General features: G+C 40.7%; 1 protein-coding gene across 2 annotated transcripts in view; it reads right to left on the bottom strand.

Annotated features, from left to right (window-relative positions):
* Window positions 1-25,658, bottom strand: part of Adk (adenosine kinase) — a 387,740-nt gene that overhangs the window by 13,315 nt on the left and 348,767 nt on the right. For both annotated transcript variants that reach the window (XM_038309653.1, XM_038309654.2), the window contains exon 10: window positions 5,966-6,052. In XM_038309653.1, the coding sequence (XP_038165581.1) occupies window positions 5,966-6,052 (87 nt within the window). The remainder of the gene's footprint in view (window positions 1-5,965; window positions 6,053-25,658) is intronic.

Here is a 25,658-nt window from a genome sequence, read left to right as displayed (position 1 = left end):
CAAGGTAGATACAGAGCAGGAGCAGCTTAGCAGTGGCTACAGGACTGAAAAACTCATGGAGTTGTTCATCCTCTGTATAAAACTAGGAAGCAGCAATTAAAAAGGGAGGATGAAGGCTGGCAAGATGGCTCCTCTGGTTACAGGGCTTGGCATCTAGGCCTGGTGGGCTGAGTGCAGTCTCCAGGGAAAGGAACTCTGCCTGCCCTGAGCCATTTCACTGGGTCTGCAAACAATTTTAAAAAATCAAAGTAATTTTCTAAATATGAATTAGACAATAGAATTTTATTAGATGAAAGACAGAATAGTTATTTGCACTGTGGTCACTAAGTGGCCTTAAGAGTCTTTTACTTATTATAGGTGCTCTGTTAGGCCATACATTCCCTTAGTTAAAGCTATGGTGAGAATTCTGAGAATCAAAAGTACTCAGAGGTAACACAGATTTTTAACTCTCAAAATACAATGCTCTAAGCTGGGTGGTGGTGGCACATGCATTTAACCCTAGCACTTGGAAGGCTGAGGCAGAGGCAGGCAGATCTCTGTCAGTTCGAGGTCAGTCTCGTCTATGAAGTGAGTTCCAGGACAGCCAAGGTTGTCTCACCAAAACCAAACCCTGTCTCACCAAACCGAATCAATTCCCCCTAACACAAAACAAACAAACAAACAAACAAACAAACACAATTATAAACTATTGCTGACTCTTGACCATCCTTGTGTCATTTTGTGCCCCTAAGAATGCTGGTCTTTTATCCGAAGGGTACCTGGACATCATCTGTCCACACAGTGGACATAAACCATATGACTAAGTTCCATTATATTAACACAGGCTGGCATTGATGCCCAGTGGGAACACATTGGTTAGGTCCTCTTTCATTTGTTAGGACTTTTTTTCTCAGTCTCATTTACTGGGAAGAGACTTTCACTGGGAACAATGACAGTGCCTGTCACAAAATGTTCTCAGCGTTTCCATTTATTCCTGTGGCAGTGACAAAGGGTTCCAAATGAAAAGACAGACCTGCTGTGATAGAGCACAGCAGGACAACAAGAAAATTTCTCTGACCTAGGCAATTAGGAAATCATAGTTAGAGAATATTGGATTTCTCTATTTCAAAAGGTACAATCCTGACACTTGGGCTCTTGAGGGAGAATGTGAAAGGAGTGGTTTCATCATTGAGAAATAAAAGAGCAAAGGTCACAAGACATTCCAAATAGAGCAAGGAGGTGTGCTTGCCAAGGCCAAAGGGATCTGATACCCACAGTAGACCCCGTGAATTTAATTCACGTAAATCGGGGTACTCACAATTATAGATGAGATTCCATGATGTAAGTGTATATCTTTTAACTTGCTAAATGAAACACACAGCAGTTTGGTACTGAGTTATCTAATTAGCACCAGGTAGCTAGAGTGATGCTTTAATACAAATCTTGAAATTTATGAGAAGAAAATTATTGTACTTCCGAGTGTTAAATCACCACCATACTTTGCATACTGGAATGGAGATATGCAAAGTCACAGAAGACAGAAATACTTGAAAGTAACAGGATGAATATATTATCTGCCTAAATATAGAATACATCAATCAGAAAGGAGATATGTTAATCAGGCAATGAAGCAAAGAAAAAGAAACTATTTAGTAATATAGAAGTTGCCGCTGCCTCTCCATTTATGTCAAAGATAGGAATTTAACAGCCGGGTTACTCCTAATCCCAGGAAGAAGGCTCTTGCTGATAAGGAGATGGGAACCTGTGGTTTCAACTACTAGGTTTATTTATTTATTTTTGAGCTATAAAACCATTTCTGTTTTAAGATAGATTTGTCAGGTAGCTATCTTGGTGCAATTAAACAGCTGCTTCATATAGCCTGTTTGGACTTCACGATTATTAAGGGGTTTCTGGTCCGGCTTTGCCTGTTTGCTACTACGCTCCATTCTGCACTGCTGCTCAGCACGCAGCCTTCCATTCTGCACTTGCAGATAACAAAAGGCCCTCTTCAGTAAATGAAGTCATTTTTCCCCCCGATTCTCTTTAGCATGCCAGTGCTTGGATGGAAGGCTGGCATGTGGCTCTTAGCCTTAGTGAGATGTCTCTCAGACCCCATTTCCAGAAGTATCCTAGGCGGTGACTGTATCGTCAGAGCACCCACTCGCCTGCCGCTGTGCAGCACTAGACAGCAGGCATGTGCTTTACTTTCTCTTTGCCTTACTTTTCTTATTAATAAAACAGGGTTAAAAATAACCTGTCTTGGAGGACTGCAAGTTTGAAGCCAACTTGGGTTACACAGTGAGTTCAAGCCCAGCCTGAGTTTCCAAACCACACGGCCTGGGGCTAGTGAGATGGATCACTGGGTAAAAGCGTTTGGTGCCAAGCCTAATAACCTGAGTTTGATCCCTAAAACTCACATGGTGGAAGAAAATCCCAGCTCCTGCAAGCTGCCCTCTGACTTCCACACTTGTGCCATGACATGTGGTTGTCAATACACATACAAACAAACAGAAATAAGTAAATGTAACAAAAACAAAAAAACACCAAAAATAAGGTCTTGGAATGTAGCTGAGTGGTAGAGTGTTATTTAGTTGACGCACAGCCTTGGAGTTGGATTCCTAGCCCTTCACAAAATCTACCCTGACCCCAGCTAGTTAAGGTAGAATATAAAGGTTATCTACTTTACTATTATAAAGTGTGACTCACACACACAGAACGTGTTAACCATGCCAATATGAACATTCGACCAATAACTGACATTAGGGTGCTGTTTCATTTTAGGACCAAGTGTTAACACTGCGCAATCAGCAGAGTAAGACCTTTGTAGTTTGTTTTAAACACAGAGTAGCAAGTAGCCCTGCTGGCCTTGAACTCCCACTTCCACCCCAGAGGTGTGCTGGTATTACAGGCATGCATAGCCCTATATTATGTGGTGGTAAGAATCTAACCAAGGGCTTCAAGCAGACAAACCGAGTGCTCTATCCACTGGGCTCCATCCCAAGCCCCAGTGTGGGTTTATAGCCAGAAAAATGGTTGCTAATTCCAGGATTACCAATGACATAGCTTTAACTTCAGTTTGCTTTCTAGTCCCCCCCCCACATTATATATTTTATCTGCTTTTTTAATATATATTTTATTTGTATATATGTGCAGCACATGTATGAAGATGTCCTCCTATGTATGAGGAAGCTCAAGTTCCAGACTAGACACTCGTGAGAAGAGCAGTAAGGGTGCCAGGAGCTGAACTCACCCCCCCCGGAAGAGCAACAAGTAGCCTTAATTGTGGGGTTATCTCCTTAGCCCCTTGGTTTCTCTTCTACAGCGCCTCACTATGTAGCCCAGGTTGGCCCGCCTTAGCCTCCTGAGTGCTGAGATTCTACATGTGTACCTCCACGCCTACCTTACTCTCTCTACTTCTATCTTAGCAGTGTGTTGTGAAATCCAGTGCTTGGAGCCTGGTTCAGTCAAAAATGAAAGACGTTGAGAAAGGTGTTCTTATTCCCAGGGGGTCAACAGAACGTAGCCTCTGGGGAATTGGAGAGGTGATCTGTTTTCAGCTTAACTGGAGAACTACACAACAGTTGTTTATTATTATTATTGTTGTTGTTGTTGTTGTTGTTGTTTTAAAGTTTACTTTCTGAAAAAGTAAAACCCATATATAATTTATAAAACCCAACCTACCCACTCTCTGGCCCATCTTGCACAAAGCCCTGGCAACACAAAATGGGCATGGTGGCACATGCCTGCAATCTCAGTACTCAGGAGGTAGAGGCAGGGGAATCAGTAGTTCAAACTACAGATAAATTCAGGGTTTGTCTGGGATACTTGAGACCATTTCAAAACAAACAAAGCAGAGCCCTCAAGATTTTCCCCTTCTTTCCTTTCTATTTAGCTAACAATGCCCCAGAGTAAACCTGACAAGGGTGTGCGATGGCTGAGAGGGTAAAGGTGCCGGCCCCTACACCAGATGATCTGAGTTCGATCCCTTTAACTCTATAAGATATGCGGGGATTCCCACAAGCTGTCCTCTGACTTCTACATGCACTCTGTAGCACAGGTATGCCCACTTCATATGATAAACAAAACAACAAATAAATCTTTAAAAAATACAAGTCAGGTGATGGTGGCGCACGCCTTTAATCCCAGCTCTCAGGAGGCAGAGGCAGGCGGATCTCTGAGTTTGAGGCCAGCCTGGTCTACAGATTGATTTCCAGGACAGCCAGGGCTACACAGAGAAACCCTATCTCAAAAAGCAAAAAAACAAAAACAAAACAAAACAACAACAACAAAAACCAAAAAATCCAAAAAACAAACCACGAAGAAAAAAATAAACGAACCACAACAAGACTGCCAGGCAGGACAACCTAACGGAAGTGCCAGACTTTTCTGGACTAGTCCTCTTGCCGCAGTGGGGATGGTCCAGCTTGGTTCATAAGAAAAGCCCCTTCCCCTCACTGTCTCTCCATTCTCATTAAGTACTGTGGCACCGCAGGCAGCAAGCTGTCTGTAGTGTGCCCTGTTGTTGCAGGGCTAGGAAGCCCAGAACACCAGGGCCAGAGGTAGTAATTAGGTGACCCTCGTATCTGTGATAGCCTCATTAGATTTCCTACTAAATGTCAAATAGAATCCATACTGCTTTGAAGAGTTAAAGTACTTGAAAATCTGCACAGGATACAACTGGACTAAAAGTCCTGGTTTAACTGATTCCCAATCAGAAAATCACTACGGTTTCCTTAATGTATTATGCAGTATGGCTTAATTCTGAATAAAATATTTTTAGCTTACAAAGATTTACAGCTCTGAAGAATATAGAATAAGAAAATTAGCTGTAGATTACTCTAATATTATTAGGGACGAAGCCTTTCTGTGCAAGAAAACTCAAACCAAGCATGCAGTGGGATGCTGGCTATTAGTCACACTTTTCTAAGGAAGAAGGGGGGGGGAGGGCTGCGATAGCTCAGAAGGTGCAGGTGCCCCCTGCGAAGCCTGACAGCCCAGCTGGGTCTTTGGCACTTAAACTGGGACAGCAGGACTGCCTGGCAAAGGTGTGTTTGCCAGTAGGAAAAGAACAAGAAAAGTTTATTGGGCAAAAGAAGAGAAAATGAGATATGGGGTACCTGTTTTATGCCCTTAAGACTGGGTATAAGAAATTTCAGAGAAAGAAAAATGAAATACTTTCATTGGTAAAAGGTCATTAAAATGAAACAATACCTACATTACAATCGTCCACAGATTTAGCCGTCCTACGGTTCATGACCACCCTCAATAGAAGGCAGCAACAGTCATCCCCACTGGCCCTTAAAACTGTTTTCAGCCTTGTCTCATTTACCAGGGTTGGCACTCAGGGCTCTAAAGTCTTCTAGAGACAGCCTGGCTCAACTACACTGTACTTTGAGTAATTTATACTTAAAAACCTACCTTTCCCGATCTCCTTTTTGAGTATTTACTCCCCAAATGATTTCATCCTTATTAAATTTGCTCCTTGGATTTTGTTTGTTTGTTTTTCGAGAGGGCTTTCTCTGTGTAGCCCTGACTGGTCTTGAACTCAGAGATTCTGCCTGCTTCTTCCTCCTGAATGCTGGGATTAAAGGTGTGTGCCACCACACCAGGCTCAAATTTGTTCCTTACTGAGCCTAAATTAGTGAAAAACTTTACTGTTCCTAAGTATCACACACACCCACTATCAGGCACAGAGGCCTGATGGACTATCTATTCTACTTGCTGTGACTTGTTTATGCAAGATTCTGACACAATTACTCTTGTGAAAATGACTAGGGTAGAGCATAGTAGCAAATGACCTTTGCTAAACACATATCCTTGCAGTAAAATCTCCCTGCAATACAAAGATAGTAGTAGTTGGAAGGAGCACTGGGAGTTAATTACTTAAAAAAAGAGATGAAAGGTTGTTAAATTAATAAGTCTTGGCTTTTGGCTAGAGACAAGGGTTAAAATGTTTGACTTAAACATGAGGTAAGTGAGTCTGTACCTCCAACAAATGCATCTCCGGCTCCATTGGTGTCAACGATCTCTTTCTGGTTTTGATCCAAGACAGCAAAAGCAGTGACTTCATTTTCTGTAACAAAACAAAAGAAAGGCAGACTAACTTCTCTTCATAATGCTCAGTACATAAGATCAGCCAGCAAAGCTTGACACTCCTGGAGTTTTGCTGCTCAGAGAATTAGCCTGTGTTCTGTACCGGAGGGCATGGGAACCACAGTGCAAAGCAGCACTTTGTGTAATTTTCAACATTGAGATGGTGTGTGTGTGTGTCTTACAAGAGCCACACCCAGATAGTTTATGTTCTGGGGAGACTGGAAATGGTAGCAGCACTCTCTTTTGGACAGTTCAAATGACTGAACAGGAACTGTGAGCAAAAGGAAGTATTTCTGTGCACTGGATCACGAGCCCTACTAATCTTCAATCCTGGTTGGGTTGCTGGCAGTGAAATCTTGGGTCTACTGAAAGAGCTTCAAATTTTAAAATGTAAATAATAAGTCTTGAACACTGTTCTACAGAAAATCACAATGGCACACTTCAAGCCCATTTCAAAGATTATTGATTTTAGTTGGTTACAGATAACCTAAACTGGTTATCCTTTGCCGACTGCCCAGCAGCTAACAAAAGACACTGCTACCACAAAATGCACAGGCAGAAGAGTGGGGACAGTGTGTTCTAGAGCAGTCTGAACTACTGATTTCCCCTGCCTCCTGAACACTGAGGTTCCAGACATGTGCCACCATGCCTGTTTTATGTGTTGCTAGGAATCTAACTCAGGGCTTTGTGCAAGCTAGGCAAGCAGCATACCAACTGAGCCTTCATACAGAGACATTTTAATGATGGGCCAGAGAGTGGGTAGGTTGGGTTTTATAAATTATATATTAAAAAAGTAACACATAATATTAATAATAACAATAACAACAACAATAAAAACTGTTGTGTAGTTCTCCCTACAGACTCCAAGCTTGGCTCATCACAGCTGTGGAGTGCTATGATGAAATCAGGCCCAGAAGACATCTGCACATGATTGTACAGTGTTTTCTTATTGGACTTCTTGAACTTCTGAAGTTCCTATGGAGACAGACATGGCTAATGACTTGTAAACTCCAACCTCATCTCAAGCAAAGAGGTAGGAGATCTTAAAACCTTAAGAAAGAACTTACTGAGAAAAGGTCTTAAGAATTAAGGTATGAGCCTTCTTAGCATATGCGTGCAGATGTATAGCATATGACCGCAATCCCAACGCTAAGGGAACAAAGGTGGAAGTTAGCATTATGAGTTTGGGGCCAGTATGGCCTATAATGAGACCCTTTCTTTAAAAAAAACAACAACAACAACAAAAAAAACGGGACAAGGGCAATAATCTATAGACTGGCCAGCAAAAAGTGGCAGTGCTCCCTTTCTGAATACTCCACCTTCCAAGGTCTGGGATTACAGGTGTTCATTACCATTTTAGTTCAAAGAAAGAATCAACACAATAGGCACAGATATGTTAAAGAAAAAATGTGCCCACCTAGTGGGTGTGGTAAAGTATGTCCGTAGTCACAGAACTGCAGAGATTAATCTTGGGTTGGGGGCCAGTCTAGGCTATGAAATGAGACTGTATCTCTTAAAACCAACAGAAACCAATGAAATTGATCTTCTTAAAACTTCTGATATTCAAGAAGACAAATGCTGACATTCAACAAGACATGTGTACTTAGCAAGCTAGAAGCAGGTTGTCAAGTGGCTCCAGCCTATGGCCTCATGGACTTCACATGTCTCAGCACAGCTAGGATACCAGCCCAGCACATTCGCAGATGACAGAGTCAGATTGCAGTGTCAAAAGGCTGGACAACCCTGGATGCTAAAAACCCAGAATTATCTATTCAATTCTAATTAACACTGGTAATTAGAATTACATGGCTGTAATCTCAGAGCGTGGAATGTGGAGTCAGGAGGATCATAGAGGCCAGCTTGGGTTATATAATGAGCTTAACATCAGCTTGGGCTCCCAAGACTTGGCCATTATCTCACATTTTCTCAGGTTCCCAATAAGATTATCAGTGCCCCAATCAACAGGAAGTAGTATAAAAAACTATGCCCAAATATAATATTATTTATGAATGTTTGTTTTCATTTAAGGAGGGTTGGTTATAGATGGTTAATAGTCATAGTCAGTGTTTTTCTAAAGAAGAAATGGGGATATGATATAAAAATGGGAAAAAGAGTAGATTATTAAATTTACCTTAATCTAAAAAACAATTGTTTATCTCACAGTATTTTACACTGGTATGGATTTTAGTTTATTGATATAAATATAAGGTTAATTTTGTTAGACTGTATGTATATTTTTACTTTTGTTTAAGGTATTATGTTTATGCAGTTCATTTAAAGGGGTAATGTATAGTTAAAAATTAAAAATTAATAGTCAACTATAATAGTCAAGCTTATAGTTATGTTGGTTAGGTTTTCTAGATATGCAGAGATATATTTCAGATGGACAGGGAATCTTTGAATACATCAAAGACCTATAGAATATGGCATTTAAATGTTTTAATAACTTAGACTTTTCTTGACAATGAGACATATCTGCTCATGGTAGCACAAATTACAAATTAGGATGATGGGCATTGAAGAAACTTGTTATGGAGTTTGCGTTCAAAGTAGCAAGGCTAACCATTTTGACAAGAAACTGCTCTTGCCTGGACTGCTTGACTGGATGCTATATAAACTTGACATGCAGAGCCCACACAGAAAAATGACCGCTAAACTTTGTCAAAACAAGGCAGGATGGTCCTTCAGGTTTCTTGTTTCACAGAAGAAACTGCCAGATCCAGGACATGGAGGAAGCCAACGTTGCCAATATAGGCATGACAGTCCTACAAATTTCCTGCTTCACTGAAAGGTTTGCAGGCTGAAGACTGATGCACCAACATTACAGAAGAACTTTGGGTGACTGTCTAGGCCAGATATGTCTGTCATTTCTAGAGTTTTGGAAGTTGCTTGCTTGCATTTTCTGTTTACTCAGGTGATATTATATCTTTATGGGGTCCTTGATGGAGGTGAAGACTAGATAGCTATAATTAATTTTCCATAGTTATGATAAAACATAAATTAGATATGAAACTTTGGACTCACAAAGATAGGATAGATGATAGAGTATTTTCTTTAATTTTGCCAAATACAAATAAATAGACTAAATATTATAACAGTAATTCTTGCTTGATAACTGTTTCGTTACATGTGATTTTACAATGATAAAGTTAAAACCTTCCTTGTTGATTAGACAGAAAAGGGGAAATAATGTGGGATGTCTTTCTGTATTCTGTGAATATGTGTTGTTCTCATTGGTTGATAAAGCTGCTTTGGCCTATGGCAAAGGAGGACAGAGCCAGGTGGAAAATCCAAGCAGAGATACAGGTTAAGAAGGGCAGAGTCTTGGAGACACCAGCCAGTCATCAAGGAAGCAAGACATATAGAAAATAAGGTAATACCTCGGCTACATGGGAATACATAGATTAATAGAAATGGGTTAATTTATATGTAATAGTTAACTAGAAATAACCCTGAGCCAATGACCAAGCATTATAATTAATATAAGCCTTTGGGTGGTTATTGGGGAACTGGTGGGCAGGCGAGAAATCTCCATTTACAAAGCTGGTTGTGGTGATGCACACCTTTAATCCTAGCACCTGGGAGACAGAGGGATTCGAGTTCCAGTCCAAACAAGACTACAATACTGAGACCCAATCTCAACCTCTCCCTCATAAAACCAATAAACCAAACCAATAACCCACACAAAAATAAAGTATGGGAGGGCGGAAGGGATCAGAGGCTACACCCTGTCTCTAAAGAGTTATTATAGTAGTGACTAATGGCGTTGGTGGGCGGAAGGAGGGGACTCATTTTCTGCAGTGGTATGTAACTGCAGGCAAATTACCCATGCTCTGGTGAATACCCTATACTCATGCAAGCAACTCTAAATTCAGTCAGAAATAAAACACAACAAAAAATACACAACAAAACAAGATAATACAAAAACGAAGTACTCCCACTCTCCCAAGAGTCTCACTGTGCAGCCCTGGCTATCGTATAACTCACTATGTAGGTCTGGCTAGCCTTGATCCTCCTGCTTCTGCCTCCTAATTCTTGGATTAAAGGTGTATAGCAGGATAAGAGGTAAGAAATGCTTTTTGATATTTTACCATAGGCTGGCACAAGGTTGATATATTAGTTACTTTTAAGTGGCCAAGACCAAAATATATTTCTGAAACATACATTAAAAAATGGATAGCTCCTGAGGAAAACTGCCTAAGGTGATTTCCTGGCCTCCATAGGCACACACATGTATATTCACATATGCATAAAAAATAAACACATACTAAACTCCTCCCAAACAAAGAGTGGGTCAACAAGATGTTTTAGATAAAGAGCTTGCTACCAAGCCTGATGACCTGCATTCTGCCCATCTTGCAGAATGGATAGAGAAGGCTGACTCCTACAAGTTGTTCTCTGACCTCCACATAAGTCAGACTCTATGCTCCAATAAAATGTTCTTATTAATTAATTAGTTAACTGATTAATTGAAATGTTCTATTTAAGAGCTTACAAGGCCAGGCATGGTGGCACATGACTTTGATCCTAGTACGTGGGAGGCAGAGGCAGGCGGATTGCTGTGTGTTTGAGGCCAGGGCAGTGCACATAGCTAGCTCCAGGAAGTTGACAAACAAACAAATGAGCTGACAAGGACTGGGCTGAGAGTATAGTATGTGGGGTAAGACTGAAAAGTTGGGAATGACCACAAATGTTTATGGAGTATCTTTATTTTGTAATAAAAATATTCACAATTGGTTAATGTAATGATTGCACAACTGTCAACACAAGAACAGCTCTTAGAATGTATATTTGAATGTATTCTCATTGAAGGTATTTAAAAAGATATAATATCCAGGCTACTCTGAACACATGAAGCTCTTTCTAAATTACTAAGCAGGGAAATTTTACTGTTGCATTATAGACTATTGTATAAACACACTGGTGTAGGAGGTCCTTCTGTTCATGTGTTGCTTTCATTGGTTAATAAATAAAGAAACTGCCTTGGCGTAGTTGATAGGGCAGAACTTAAGTAGGTGGGGAAGACAGAACTGAATGCCGGGAGGAAGAAAGGCGGAGTAGGAGAGAGACGCCATGGAGCCACCAGAGACAGACATGCTGAATCTTTCCCGGTAAGCCACTGCCATGTGGCGATACACAGATAAACAGAAATGGGTTAAACTGAGATGTAAGAGTTAGCCAATAAGAAGTTAGAGCTAATACACCAAGCAGTGTTTTAATGATACAGTTTCTGTGTGGTTATTTTGGGCGTAAGCTAGCCGGGCAGCTGGGACGAACAAGCAGCTTCACCCTGCAACAAACCCTTTATCATTTATTTCCCAGTCCTTCACAGATGGACTTGCAGGTTATCTTTAATCTTTCTTTATCACACACAATGCTGCAAAGCATTCAAGCTTTCATCTTGAACATCATTTGAATTTAATTATTATATTTAATAGGCAATGATATCATTCCTACTTTACCCAGGGAACTGACACAAATAAACCAAGTTGTTACACTAATAGCATGAAATGTGCCTTAACGAATAGGGAAGAAATGAGATGCAGGAAATGCTTTTTCTCACTAGGACACACACATCAGGATATGAGCAAAGATGCCCCTGCTCAGCCTGCCCTAATAAACAGGGTAATGAAACAGATGACAAACTCTTCTAATAATGAAGATTTATAGAACAATCCTAATTAACAAGGACTTTGGGGAATGAGGAGCTCCGAGTTAATTTAATTTTCTGGTTAACTAAAGAAAATGCAGAAAGTCTTTTTAGTTGGAAATTTTTCTAAATGTATTAACAGAACATATTAATATACCATGGCATCCCTGCTTTAATTAATTTATGGAACTCAATAAAAATTTTCTTTGAGAATAGAGAATCTTATCGTATATGTGAAATCATTATCCTGAGCATCACTCCTTCCTATAGGTCTCAAGGTAGAAAGTCTTTCATGAGAAGCAGGCTGAGTAGAATGTTGGGAATGTTTACATTAAAGTCTAAAACCAACCATGGTTTATGTTTGATTTGAACTCAGCTCCTTTATTTAATACGTGTTTATTAAAAGATTATCTCATGTCAGGGATGGAACATGAACATGTCAATGGTACAGACCAAACTCTGGCTTTGATGGGGCCTACGCTGTCAGTAGATGTCTCAGGAATGGTGAAGTAGTACACCAAGACCAAGTATGACAGCAGGAGAGTTAAGGTGTGATGTTTCCACGACAATGGAGAAGGAGGCCATGTGACAATCCAGGGTTAAAGTGCAGACAGAGGCTGTGGGCTAGCCACAAGATTGATGGGCTGGCTGTGTCCAACATAGAGTAGGCTCTGTAACTGGAGTATAGTGAGTACAAATGTTTGTTTCCTTTTTGGTTTTTCAAGACAGGGTTTCTCAAGGCAGTTCTGGCTGTGCAGACCTCGCTCTGTAGACCAGGCTGGCCTTGAACTCAGAGATCTACTACCTCTGCCTACCAAGTGCTGGAATTAAAGGTATGTACCACTAGAGTCCAGCTCAAATGCTTTTTTATTGTTGCTTTTTTAAAAACTTGGTTTTGGAGCTCAAGGACATTTTTACTAGAATTTGAAAGAAAAACCCCACGGTGGGCAACCTGTAGATCTTCAAATCTGCCTGGAGAACAGAGGGGGAAAGAGCCATGCTGTTCTAAGCTGGAGAGGGGGTCAGTCACATGGCTGACAAACAGCCCATGGCTGGAAAAAGCAGATGCCCAAATCCCTTTAATCCCAGTATCTAGGAGGCAGAGACAGTAGGATCTCTTAGTTCAGCTAAAGTCCAGCAATTTCTCGAGACTTTGAAAGTCAGAGGTTTGGATTTGATGCATCGGAAGATAAGAGGCAACTATGGTCTCGTGAGTGAAATCACACTGTGCTAAGTGTGTATACTAAGTGCTGTATACACCACCTCATGTAATGTCCACGGAGGTCCCACAAGTTGGGTACAGTTAGATGACTGTATAAACAAACTCACTGAGATTCACAGGTTGTCACCTGCCTAGGGGCTCATGGGAAAGGCAGGTCTTGGGTCAGAATGAATGAGAAAGAAGTAGGAAATGCAAATTTCAGGTCACTACTCAAGCAATATTACAGCCATTTGTGTGATCACAACAAAACAGGTTTTGATTAAGTATTATACAGCAGTTAATTAAAATTGAAATTCCCCTAACCCTGATAACTAAGTTTGACTAAATTGCTAAGACTCCCTAAGAAAGGTGGTATAACATGATTGAGATGACAAGCCAGGCTTGGTTACCTGATTCTATGCATCCTCGGAGAAAAGAAGCAGGTGTGCTGATTTAAAATACACTCTGTGCCCTAGTCATAATTTTACTGAAAATAAATTTTATCTACCACCTAAAAATGTAGTGTAGAATTCCCTGATGATTTAGTCCCTTTCTTAACTAACTTTCTCCATTAAGGAGTACACTGGTCAGATATGTACTAGCCACTCCCACAGGGGTGTGTGTGTGTGTGTGTGTGTGTGTGTGTGTGTGTGTGTGTGTGTGTGAAAACTCTTATCTGATTCTCTATGGGGCACAAGAATTCCGGTCCTGGAACCTGCTAGGGCTAGGGAATTACTGGTTTAAAGGGTGTATATGACTGGGAACATTTGTAATGAGGAGGACAAGGAAGAACAGTGTAGAACAAGGAGAACAAGGAAGACTGAGGAGAGAAGAACAAGGAAACATGGACAGACAAGTCACGCTTTGAGTAGATTTCTTACCCCTCATATTTTAACCCTCAGATTTCTAACCCCCCTTTAGCTACTTGTGGCATCTTTAATTGGTCCCCCAAAGGGAATCTTAAAGACAAAAACTTTTAAGGCTCTCATTATGTGTAGTCTACCTGCATATCAAGATCTAGAACTATAAAGCTTAACGCAGCAGTCGCTAACTACTAAATGATTTGGCTGCATTACGGCTACAGGTGGCCACATGGGTGTCACACTGGCAGGTACGGAATGTGCCCTCACGGCAGAAAGGCCTGTACCCAGTGTTGTAAAGATTTTCACTACTCAGGAAATTTCTTTGTGTTCTTTTAGAGCCAAACTCCTATTCAAATAAAAAGAACCAAAAGGCTACCATTCCAAAGAGTCCAAGGATAAGAATATAAAAATATAGATTCCAGAAATAAGAATATATGAATAAAGAAATATAAAGTGCTAAGCCTAGGGGAATGAGAGCAGACTGTCAGCGGCTTAAGGACTAACTATTAACCGTGGATTACTCCACTTTATAACCCATAGCTCTATTTGCAAGGCTGAAGCGGCCCTCTGCAGACTCAGGGTCGCTCTGCAAACTGAGGATCAGCTTTTAGATAACCTCCCTGGCCACTCATGATCAGAAATTGATGTGAGCTGAGGTAACTTTTAGATGATGGGATATATGTGACGTTTGACTTTTTGATTTTTTATTGTCCCCTGCCCTTCCCTGCTATGCGAAACTGGCAGTGCCAGGGGAGGGGCAGAGCCTTGGTGAACACTGTCAGGGAACGCCAGGGAAAAACAGTGAACTAAATACAAACACTAATTTAACTGAAAAACTGTTAATGGAAATTGCAAAGAAGGGCAATTTATATCTAAGTTTTACTTTGAGATTGTAAAAGTTCTTTTGTTATTGCCTAATGCTTGCTATAAAAGGAGGAGTTCAGAAACTGGCCTTCCCCCAGCCTTACAAATCCATCTCTCTGAGTTCAGAAACCGGCCTTCCCCCAGCCTTACAAATCCATCTCTCTGGCTGTGGTCTCAGCCAGGTAAGCTTTTTATGACCCATGGAGATTTATTTTTTAGTTGTTTATCTTTTTCCTGAAATAAAGTTTGTTTCTGGTTTATTTGACTTTGGGGGGGTCTGTCCCCATCTTTGTGCGATCCCGCCCCCTTGTGTACCCAACAATTCTAGATTCTATCACTGTAAATCAATACTGCTTGGAGCCAGGAGGATGGCTCTGTGGGTAAAACACTTGCTGTACAAGCCTGAAAGTTTGAGTTAGGGTCTTCAGTATCAATGTGAAGCTGGACACAGTGCACAAGTTTCCCTCCTTCCTTCCTTCCTTCCTTCCTTCCTTCCTTCCTTCCTTCCTTCCTTCCTTCTTCCTTCCTGTGTGCATAGCATGCTGTATATAAGCTCAGGCAGCAGTCCTGAGTGCAAATCTGTAGAGTGGGTCCTTTTATCCACCTTTACATGGGTAAAGGCACCAACAGACTTTACGTGCTGAACCATCTTACTGGCTCAACAGCACGAGACGGGAAGTGGAAAGGGCAGACTCTTTAGATGCTAGGGGGCCAGCTATCCTGGTTTAAGACTCAATGAACAAGATACCTGCTTTAAACAAGGTGGAGGACGGTCAGGACCAACATACATGCACACAACAGAAATTGAAAACAAAACCTGCAACATGCAAAACAGATTAGAGCTTGCCCTAAATTTGAGTAAATGTACTCATTTTTCTGTATACCTGGCTTACGACTTAAGCGCACTTTTAGGACATTTTTGAAATTCCTTCATATTACTATGAATATCACTCACCCATTTCTAATAACTGTGCAGTGGTGTGTGCAGCCTTCTCATATGGCCGACTCTGCATATATCAAACATTCCTTAAATCTAAGTGAGGTGAAGGGGTAGCAGCTCATGCCTGTAATCCTAGGACTCAAGATGACAGGGAAGAAGGATTGCTGGAGGATATACACTGAGTTTGAGGCCAGCCTAGGTTATTAAAAAAGAGACTCTATGTTAAATAATAATCATAATCATAATAAACAAACACTTCTGATTCCACCAAACTAAGTGACGCTACCCTTGGCAGCATGGAATTAGGTATGGTGCGTCTACTTGTACCAAAGACATAACTGCTACAGATCTCTTTCTGGCTATCAAGTAATGAGAGATTTACCAAAACATCATCGATCCTGTTAAAGAAGTACCTTCATCCACAGTGGTAGAAGCAAAGAGAAAAGTAGGTTTGTAGCACTAGAATCCATTCGTGAGAAAGTGCAGGAAAATCTCGTTACTATTCACTAGAAAAAAATCTAGCTATATAATGCCCATTTATGTTTCCTCTTGGCATAAAACTGAACTAGTGTGGGAGGTCCTTCTGTCTATGTGTTGCTTTTATTGGTTAATGAATAAAGAAACTGCCTTGGCCTATTGATAGGGCAGAGCTTAGGTAGGCTGGGAAAAACTAAATTGGCATGCTGGGAGAAAGGAGGCAGAGTCAGAGGGAAGCCATGGAGCCGCTGGAGACAGATGTGCTGGAACTTTGCTGATAGGCCACGACCTCATGGTGATACACAGATTAATAGAAATGGGTTAAATTAAGATATAAGAGTTAGCAAATAGGAATATAGAGCTAATGGGCCAAGCAGTGATAGAATTAATACAGTTTCTGTGTGGTTATTTCGGGGCTAAGCTAGTGGGGCGGCCAGGAACGAACAAGCTGTTCCTTGCAACACTTAACTGAAAGGGATCAACTTCACAAGCCAAAGTAGGGTATCTTTTCTGGAATTTCTCATGTGATATTTCTTCATCGCATTTAAGAAGTAACCAAGAAATGTTAAAGAATAGGGACATCCTCCTCTAGGAGAACATGGGTATCCCTGGACAAAAGATACTCCGTTAAGCCAGGTATGGAGGTGCACACCTATTGTCTAAGTACCTGAAGACTGAGGCAGGAGAACTGACATGAATTTGAGGACAACTTGGGCTCCCTGATGACTTCAAGGCCAGTCTTGGCTACAGAGTGAGAGCTTGTTTCATAAGCCAAAAGAGAACAATGAGAACTAAGTCCATCCATAATTCAGGCTTCTCAGTGTCTACCAGGAGGTGAAGAAGAACAGAAACACATTTAAAAAAAATATTGCTGGGAGTTTCCATTTGGTTTGATGTTGGCTGTTGGCTTGTTGTATATTGCCTTTATTATGTTTGGTATGTTCCTTGTATCCCTGCTCTCTCCAAGACCTTTATCATGAAGGGATGTTGTATTTTGTCAAAAGCTTTTATGGCATCTAATGAGATGATCATGTGGTTTTTGTTTTTCAGTTTGTTTATATGGTGGATTACATTGACAGATTTTCGTATGTTGAACCATCCCTGCATCTGTGGGATGAAGCTGACTTGATCATGGTGGATAATGGTTCTGATGTGTTCTTGGATTCGATTTGCCAGTATTTTATTTAGTATTTTTGTATCAATGTTCATGATGAGATTGGTCTTTAATTCTCTTTCTTAGTAATGTCTTTCTGTGGTTTGGGTATCAGGGTAATTGTAGCCTCATAAAAAGAGTTTGACAATGTTCCTTCTGCTTCTGTTGTGTGGAATAATTTGAGGGGTACTGGTAGTAGTTCTTCTTTGAAAGTTTTGTAGAATTCTGAGCTGAAACCATGTGGTCCTGGGCTTTTTTTTTTTTTTTTTTTTTGGTTGGAAGACTTCTGATGACTCTTTGTATTTCTTCAGCAGTTATAGGTCTGTTTAATTTGCTTATCTGGTCTTGATTTAATTTTGGTAAGTGATATTTATCCAGAAAGTTGTCCATTTCCTTTAAGTGTTCCAATTTTGTGGAGTATAGGTTTTCAAAATATGACCTGATGATCCTCTGTATTTCTTCCTTGTCTGTTGTTATGTACCCCTTTTCATTTCTAATTTTGTTAATTTGGATGTTCTCTCTCTGCCTTTTGGTTAGTTTGGATAAGGGTTTGTCTATTTTGTTGATTTCTCGAAGAACTAACTCTTTGTCTCTTTGATTCTTTGTATTGTTTTGTTTCTATTTTGTTGATTTCAGCTCTCAATTTGATTATTTCGTTCTGTCTAGTTCTCTTAGGTGAGTTTGCTTCTTTTTGTTCTAAAGTTTTCACATGTTCTGTTAGTTCATTAGTGTGGTATTTTTCCAGATTCTTTATGTAGGCATTTAATGCTATAAACTTTCATCTTAACACTGCTTTCACTGTGTCCCATAAAATTTGGGTATGTTGTGTGGTCACTTTCATTGAATTTTAGGAAGTCTTTAATTTCTCAACCTCAAAGACAGACATTGTCTCAGAGTAAAGGGTTGGGAAAAAATATTCCTATCAAATGGACCTAAGAAACAATCAGGTGTAGCTATCCTAATATCTAACAAAATAGACTTCAAGCTAAATCAGTCAAAAGAGACAAAGAAGGTCATTTCCTATTAGTCACAGGAAAAATCCATCAAGAGGAAATCTCAATCTCAATACTGAACATCCATGCTCCCAATACAAGGGCATCCTCATATGTCAAAGAAACACTTCTAAAGCTTAAATCATGCATTAAACACCACACACTAATAGTGGGAGACTTCAACACCCCCCTCTCACCACTGGACAGGTCAATTAGACAAAAAATGAACGGAGAAATTAGAGAACTAACATGTTATGACTCAGATGGACTTAACAGACATCTATAGAGTATTCCATCCAACAGAAAAGAATATACCTTCTTCTCAGCACCACATGGAACCTTCTCAAAAATTGACCATATACTCGGCAACAAAACAAACCTCAACAAATACAAAAAAATTGGAATAACCCAATGTACCTTATCAGATCACCATGATTTAAAACTAGAAGTCAACAACAATACTAATTCCAGAAAACCCACAAACACATGGAAATTAAACAATGTTCACCTGAATCATCAATGGGTCAAGGAAGAAATAAAGGAAGACTTACATATATTTAATGTACATGGGAAGTAGAAAAAGACAAGATCTCCTGAGTGAATTGGGAGCATGGGGACCATAGGAGAGGGTTGAAGGGGAGGGGGAGAGGCAGGGAAGTGAGCAGAGAAAAATGTAGAGCTCAATAAAAATCAATGAAAAAAATATATATGATGACCCTGAATAGAAGTAAGAAAGTATTTGCTCTCTAGTACGGTTCCAATTGCTGGCAATTCCTCCAAGAACTGGATTACTCCAGCTTGGTGGTTCTCTCTCCTCAAACAGCGTTATCAGTGTCAAGTACTCTTGGGCCAGTGAGCTGGCTCAGTGGGTAAAGGAACGTGTCACCAAGACTGAAAACTTAAGTCACCCTCAGGATTCTCAAGGTGGAAGGAGAGACACAACTGCTGCGACCTGTCCTCGGACCTCCACGCGCACACGCCCACGCGCTCCTCCCAACTAAAAAACTGTCCTCGAAACTCCATGTGCACACCATCACGTGTTCCCTCACAATTAAAAAAAAAAGGAAGGAGAAGTGTTTCCTTACAGTTCTTCTTAAACAGTTATTTCTTCAAGAAACAGAAGCCATTAGGTACCAATCCTTTAGGTTGCTAATTATAGCAAAATATTAACTTTCTATCAAATGATACAAAAATCGGTGTCTTTTCTTTTGAGGCTGGAGGAAGATGGGAGACAGTTTAGGAATACTGTCCCTAGCTTCAGAGGACACTGTTTATACTCTAGTCTATGCAAATGGCACTGCTAGAGGTGGCCTGTTCACAAACCACAATACTATTTATACTTCTTCTTCTTCTTCTTCTTTTTTTTTTTTTTGTTTGTTTTTCGAGACAGGGTTTCCCTGTAGTTTCTAGAGCCTGTCCTGGAACTAGCTCTTGTAGACCAGGCTGGTCTCGAACTCAGAGATCCGCCTGCCTCTGCCTCCCGAGTGCTGGGATTAAAGGCGTGCGCCACCACCGCTCGGCGTATTTATACTTCTTAAACTTGCTGAGCTATCAGAGTTAGTACTGTGAGGCTCTTGTCCTGAATTGTGTGGTATGAAGTCTTGTCACTGCTTATATCTAGACAGAAAAAAACGTGTCATGTTAATTCTTAGGAAAACAAAGTGATGCAAAATAGAGAAAAATTATTCTTGATGTACTAATGACCTCTGCCAGGAGTACTCCAAATAACAAAGGGACAGCTCTCCAGTATGGGTATCAGTCTGTTCCTCTTCCCCTGTTTCCTTCTCTCTCCCACGTTTTGGGGGACAGGTCTCACTGTTTAGCTCAAGCGGGCCTTGAACTTGAGGCATCTCTAGCCACAGCCTCCTAAGTATGTACGTACAGGGCTACACCATCTGGCCCTGCTTTGTTCATCTGTTTCAACACTTGTAGGCAGTGTGAGTAAATGCTGTGTGACCATTTACACATGTGAGTGTTAGGTGATTATATCCCACTTACCCATAGCAGCTGCTCACCAGGAGGCTTGTTGGTTGAATCTGAGTATCTTAAGGGGGAGGCCCACATTGCTAGGCACACCCTACATACTGTGGAAGTGAGAGGAGCATGCATGGTACATTAGGGGAATTCTGCTCCCTAGGTTAAGACAGAGATAGCATTGGAACTTCAGGGTAGTCATAGGCACCAGCCTTTACACATTTTAAAGCATGCTTTGGACTGAGACAGTGGAACATGTGGACCTTAATCTAGCACATTCTAAGATTATTAAAGAAGTCACCATAGATATCAGATGTGTTTTGGTTATATTCTTAAAAATTTAGCAGAACAAAATTGAAATAATAGCATAAACACAGCAAGAGGCCCTAATAAATGTTGACTGATAGAATCGTTTGTTTTCCTGATAATGTAATAGTCATATCTTTAAAAAGTTTTAACGTAGGAGACGAGGAGAAGAGGGCATAGGATGTCTTGGAGCTGGAGTTGCAAATGGTTGTAAACTATCCAACATAGATGCTTGGAACAACACTGGACTCCTCTACAAGAGCAGTGTGCGTTTATAACTGCTGAGCCACCTCCAGACTCCAGCCATGCCTGTGGTCCAGGGTGGGCTGGGCTGGGGCACTTTGTAACCCCAGCTGGCGTCAATCTCAGAGATTCGCCTGCCTCTGCCTCTCCAGTGGTAGGATTAAAGGTGTGGGCCACCATGCCCGGCTAATTTCTATGTTCTTAAGGCCATTCTTTCAGGTGGGAAATCACCACGTAGGTTCTTCGCAGTGTGTAATGCGTTTCAATGTAGTGATGGTCTATGAAGATAAAACAGTATGTGGGTAGAGTTCAGTGTTGTGCTGAAGATAAGAAAGCTTTGTGGAAATCAGTTGCTAACTGTATGTTGATAATTAAATACACAAACCTATGATCCTTTTAGGCTCATCTAATTAGTATTAAACGAGTTTACTTAATTACAGCTGTAAATTAAATGCATAGGGTTTGCCTCATCTCAAAATAATTACATGCGCATTGTAATGTGAATTATGGAACATTAATTTGAACTTTATCGATTATTCCCTAAACAGAGACTGGGGCTCATTAGGACAAAGCTATTATCATAGCCGTTTTGACAAGTATCTCCAAAAAAGATTCCCGAATAACGTCTGCACAGAAGGTCTTCAAAGGAGAGGTATATACTTGAGTCTCAATATGTAGAGTCCATTCATTTATTACAAAGTCCAGTCCAGAAAACTGTTCTTGCTCAGGCATTTGGTTAAAGGCATATAATGTTTATGCATACATATGCATATGCAGAGATATGTGTATAATACCATGATATGTCATCTTTCTTTACACAGCTGGAACTTTCAATTCATAGTAGAAGCTGTGATTATATTTTTAAAAGATTTTTTTACAATAATGTTAAGTAACTACAGGTCAAACTACTCCACCAAGTCAGTTCTAAATATTGTTTGGAAGACAGAAGTGATGGATTATCATATTAGTAAAGGGGGGCAGACTCCTACACTCCTTATTCTGATAATTAACTGTGATAGCTCAAAGAGGAAGGAAGGAAGGAAGGAAGGAAACCTTGAGTTGTCAGTGTAGTTTAGCTGCTTTGTTTGCCTTGAATGTGCAGAGTTTTAGTCCCCAACACTCTATCCTGTCTGTGTGGCAGTGCACACAGCACCTAGGCACCCAGGAGGCAAAGGCAGGAAGGCAGGAGTAGTTCAAGATCATCTTCAGCTAGCCCAGGGTACATGAGATGCTGTTTCAAAATAAATAAATTAAAATAAAAATTGAGATTGTTATCGGTTGGGAACAGCCTAGTTCAAACAAGACTCATCCAATATACAATTTAATATATTTTAATTTGGTGGAGGGAAGGAGAGAGGGAGGGGAGCTGTAAACACAAATTAAAATATTTAAAATGAAACCTTATGAACAAACCGTAGACTTCTTCCTTAGGCATAAAATAGAGTTAAGGAAGAATGCTATTCATATATTCATACTTAAAATATATGAAGTTGAGACAAGCCTCTTGCCTTAGATGCTTTAACGTACCCACTGCTCCTCGAGCTTCCCTTTCCTGGAGACAGCATGTGGTCGAGGGCTGCAACACAAGCCCTGCTGCATAGGCGCAGGAGCGGAAGTCAGGGTAGACAGAGCAAGGCTTTCTTCTGCACTCGGCATCCCTAAGTGACCACCACAGCTTTTTCCCTCTGTGTACTTGTAATTTTCTGCCCCTTTCTCCCTTTAAATACTGCCTGAGTAGAGGCTGCAGCATAATGAACCTATTTTAATTCAGCTCAACTTTGGCTTAAAGCAAACATCTAATTACTTGTGATTAATCCTGAAGAGCATAACCTATGCTCATATTTAGTGGCTCTATGCTTGAATCTAACTAGTGGCTTTCCTCGGCTTTCCCTGCCTTTCAGCCTTCCTTTTCTCCTGTGTTAGCTTAATCCTCAAAGCAGCTGAAGAATCATAAAACACCATTCTTCTACTACACAAGATATCTGTATTGTGCAACTCCCATTTGAAGGGGTTTATATTATTAGCCTTGAATAATGTGCTCAAATTCAGATTGAACTCAGACTACTCTGTAATAAATGACAAGATGCATGAGAGCACTGTAATCCAGGCAACCGTAATTATACAATTATCGATGAAGTTCCTGTTGATAAACAATGCAAACATTAGGAAATACTATTTTGCAATTAAATGGTGAAGAAAACCATTTATTGCCTTCCATTCCATCCTCTTAATAAGACTGGGGTTGCAGATGTTCGTGTATGTTGCATTGATGTGAAACGGTGCATGATATTCTAGGTGGTTCCCATAACCTTGCTTTGTCTAGTATGAACTGACTCAATTGATATGATAATAGAGAAAAGAGCGGGGCTGGACTGGCACAATTTGCATAGCCTTGAAATTTGTCATTACTGGATAGCCAAGTGTTCCTAAAAGTTCTTGTTCAGTTGTCACCGACAACAGTGTATCAGACAAACAATATTTTGAAATGAACCACACAGGTGGGAACACCACTTACTGAAGCTTTTATCCTATCAAACAAGGCACTCATCACTACATTTATAAAGCTAACAATTGGGAATTTTGTGATTTCTTTGGGGTTCAATTGCTACTAGAGCAAGTATAAAGAGAGCAGCAATTACTCAGAAGCTGCAGAGACGCTGCACAGGCGGCTCTGACACGGAGGTAACAGAGAAACTCGCATTCCCATAACTTATTAAAGACTATCACATTTTAGGTTAAGAAATAATAAAATCATCAATATTCTCTAATATTGTATCTTGTTCATGGAAAAAAGAGAAGGCATCTAAGGAACATGACACAGGGCTGACCGACGGAGGGGCCAGTGAGGTCCCTGCTGAGCAAGCATGAGGGCCTGAGTTGGGATCCCCAGCATCCATGTAAAGCTGGGCACAGCTGGAGCGGGCACAGCTGGAGCTCCAGTTTGGGGATGGGGTGGGGGTGGGGGTGGGAAGTAGTTAGGCAGATTGCCAGAGCTCCCTGCCCAGCCAGGCTAGACAATTGGCTAGTCTAGGTTTATCAAGAGATCCTGTCTCAAGGGGTAAAACAGAGGAGATTCAAGAAGACACCCAAGGTCTACATGTAGTCTCTATCTTCCTACCATGTATATACACCACATACTCAGCCCCTCCACCCACATACAAAAGCCATAATAAAAATAAATAAAAAACAAAGCATATATAAGAATGGTAGGAACTGCTCTGATGCATGTCAAAATGGGTGTACCACCAACACTGCAGAAAAAATGCAAAAATTCACTTAACAGTAATAGGAGAACTACTAGAAAACTACCATAAATATAAAGGAGAACTAGAAATTTTGGAGTTTAGATTTTGTAGGCATGGATGATGAATAAAAAAAAGTCATAGTACATGCACCTAGAGGGAGGTGAGCAATTAAAAAGTTAAGTAGAGTAATTAAATGGGATTAACAATTTTGAATAAAAAGTTCTAGAAAAGCTGATAGAGAAACTTTCAGCATAAAGAAGACACAGTATAAAACAAGAAACACAGTGAGATGCCCTGTACCACCTGGAGACCAATATTTAAATATTTAACTCCTTGAAGAGTAAAGCCCCATATGACTAGGTTAAGGTACAGGCTCTGCTGGTTGTGGTAGGTGCATGGTTATGGTCAATACGCAGGAATTTAAGGCAGAAGGATTGCTGCAAGTTCATGGTTAGTCTGGGCTATAGAGACTTTGAGGCCAGCCTGAGCTATAAAATTGTGATGTCCTGTCTCAGAGGTGGGGTGAGGGGTGTTGAATGAGAACAGAAAACAGCTTGGAGAAGTGTCAGGGGAAAGAAACTGTGCAAACATAGAGTTCCTGTGTTCAAGGACACCACCATCGTTTGCTGTTTTCAGAGTCTCTGTGTAGACCAGGACTCACCGACCTCTGCCTCCAGAGTGCTGGGGTTAAAGGAGAGAATCACCGCGCCAGGTTTACAATTGATGTTTGAAGCATTTCTTTAGCTCTTTGGCTTCTTGCTTTTAGTTGGTTTAAAAGGTATATTAAATTAAGACTTTTCATTCTAAAGATCAGTTTTATTATGGAAGAGTGGACTCAAAGCCTGAAGGAAATGGGGTCATTGTATATTATATTCATTGTCCCTCTCTGATCCTGTCCCTGTGGGAGAATTGTAATCTGTACGTAAAGACTGTATTTTCTACCCAATCACTATCATGTTGGGCCACATGCCTTCCTCCAGCGAATGATATCAGAATGGCAGGTATATAAGACTGCTACTAATGACTGTTTAACTAAGATACAGCTAAGCAAGTTCCTAATAGGTTCTGCCCTGCCATGTCAGAAAAAGACAATGGTGCAGTGCCTCAGTCGACTAGTGCCAGACAAGAGTGGAGGAGAAAAGCATAGACTGTAAGTGATGGGGATTTCAAGGGATGTTAGGCAATTATCCCAGTTTGATTAACAAAAGTAGCACTGAATAAAGTTTATTTTAGGTGTGTGTGTATGTGTGTGTGTGTACAGGGGAATATGTGCCACAGCTTACATGCAGAGTCTAGAAGACTACTTTATGGAGTTGGTTTCTCTATTTACCTTTATATGGGTTCCAGGGCTCAAACTCAGGTCATTGGGTGTGGTGGTTTGAACAAGAATGGCCCCCAGTTGTGGAACGGTTTGGGAAGGATTAGGAGGTATAGCTATATTAGTGTGTCACTGGCAGTGGCCTCTGAGGTTTCAAAAGACCCCAGCCACACTCAGTCTCCTTCCTTCTGCCTTCTACTCTTGGATCAAGATGTGAGGTCTCATTGTTCCTGCTACTATGCCTTTGCTTCATCTTCATAGGCTCTAACCCTCAGAAGCCACAAGTCCCCAATAAATGCTTTCTATTAGCTGCCTTGGTCGTGGTGCTTTACACAGCAGTAGAAAAGGAGCTAAGATTTC

Source organism: Arvicola amphibius, chromosome 13 (assembly GCF_903992535.2).
Source record: "Arvicola amphibius chromosome 13, mArvAmp1.2, whole genome shotgun sequence".
NCBI classification, from domain to species: Eukaryota; Metazoa; Chordata; class Mammalia; order Rodentia; family Cricetidae; genus Arvicola; species Arvicola amphibius.
Note: the sequence above shows the minus strand (reverse complement) of the source record. Positions and strands in the feature narration are given on the sequence as shown.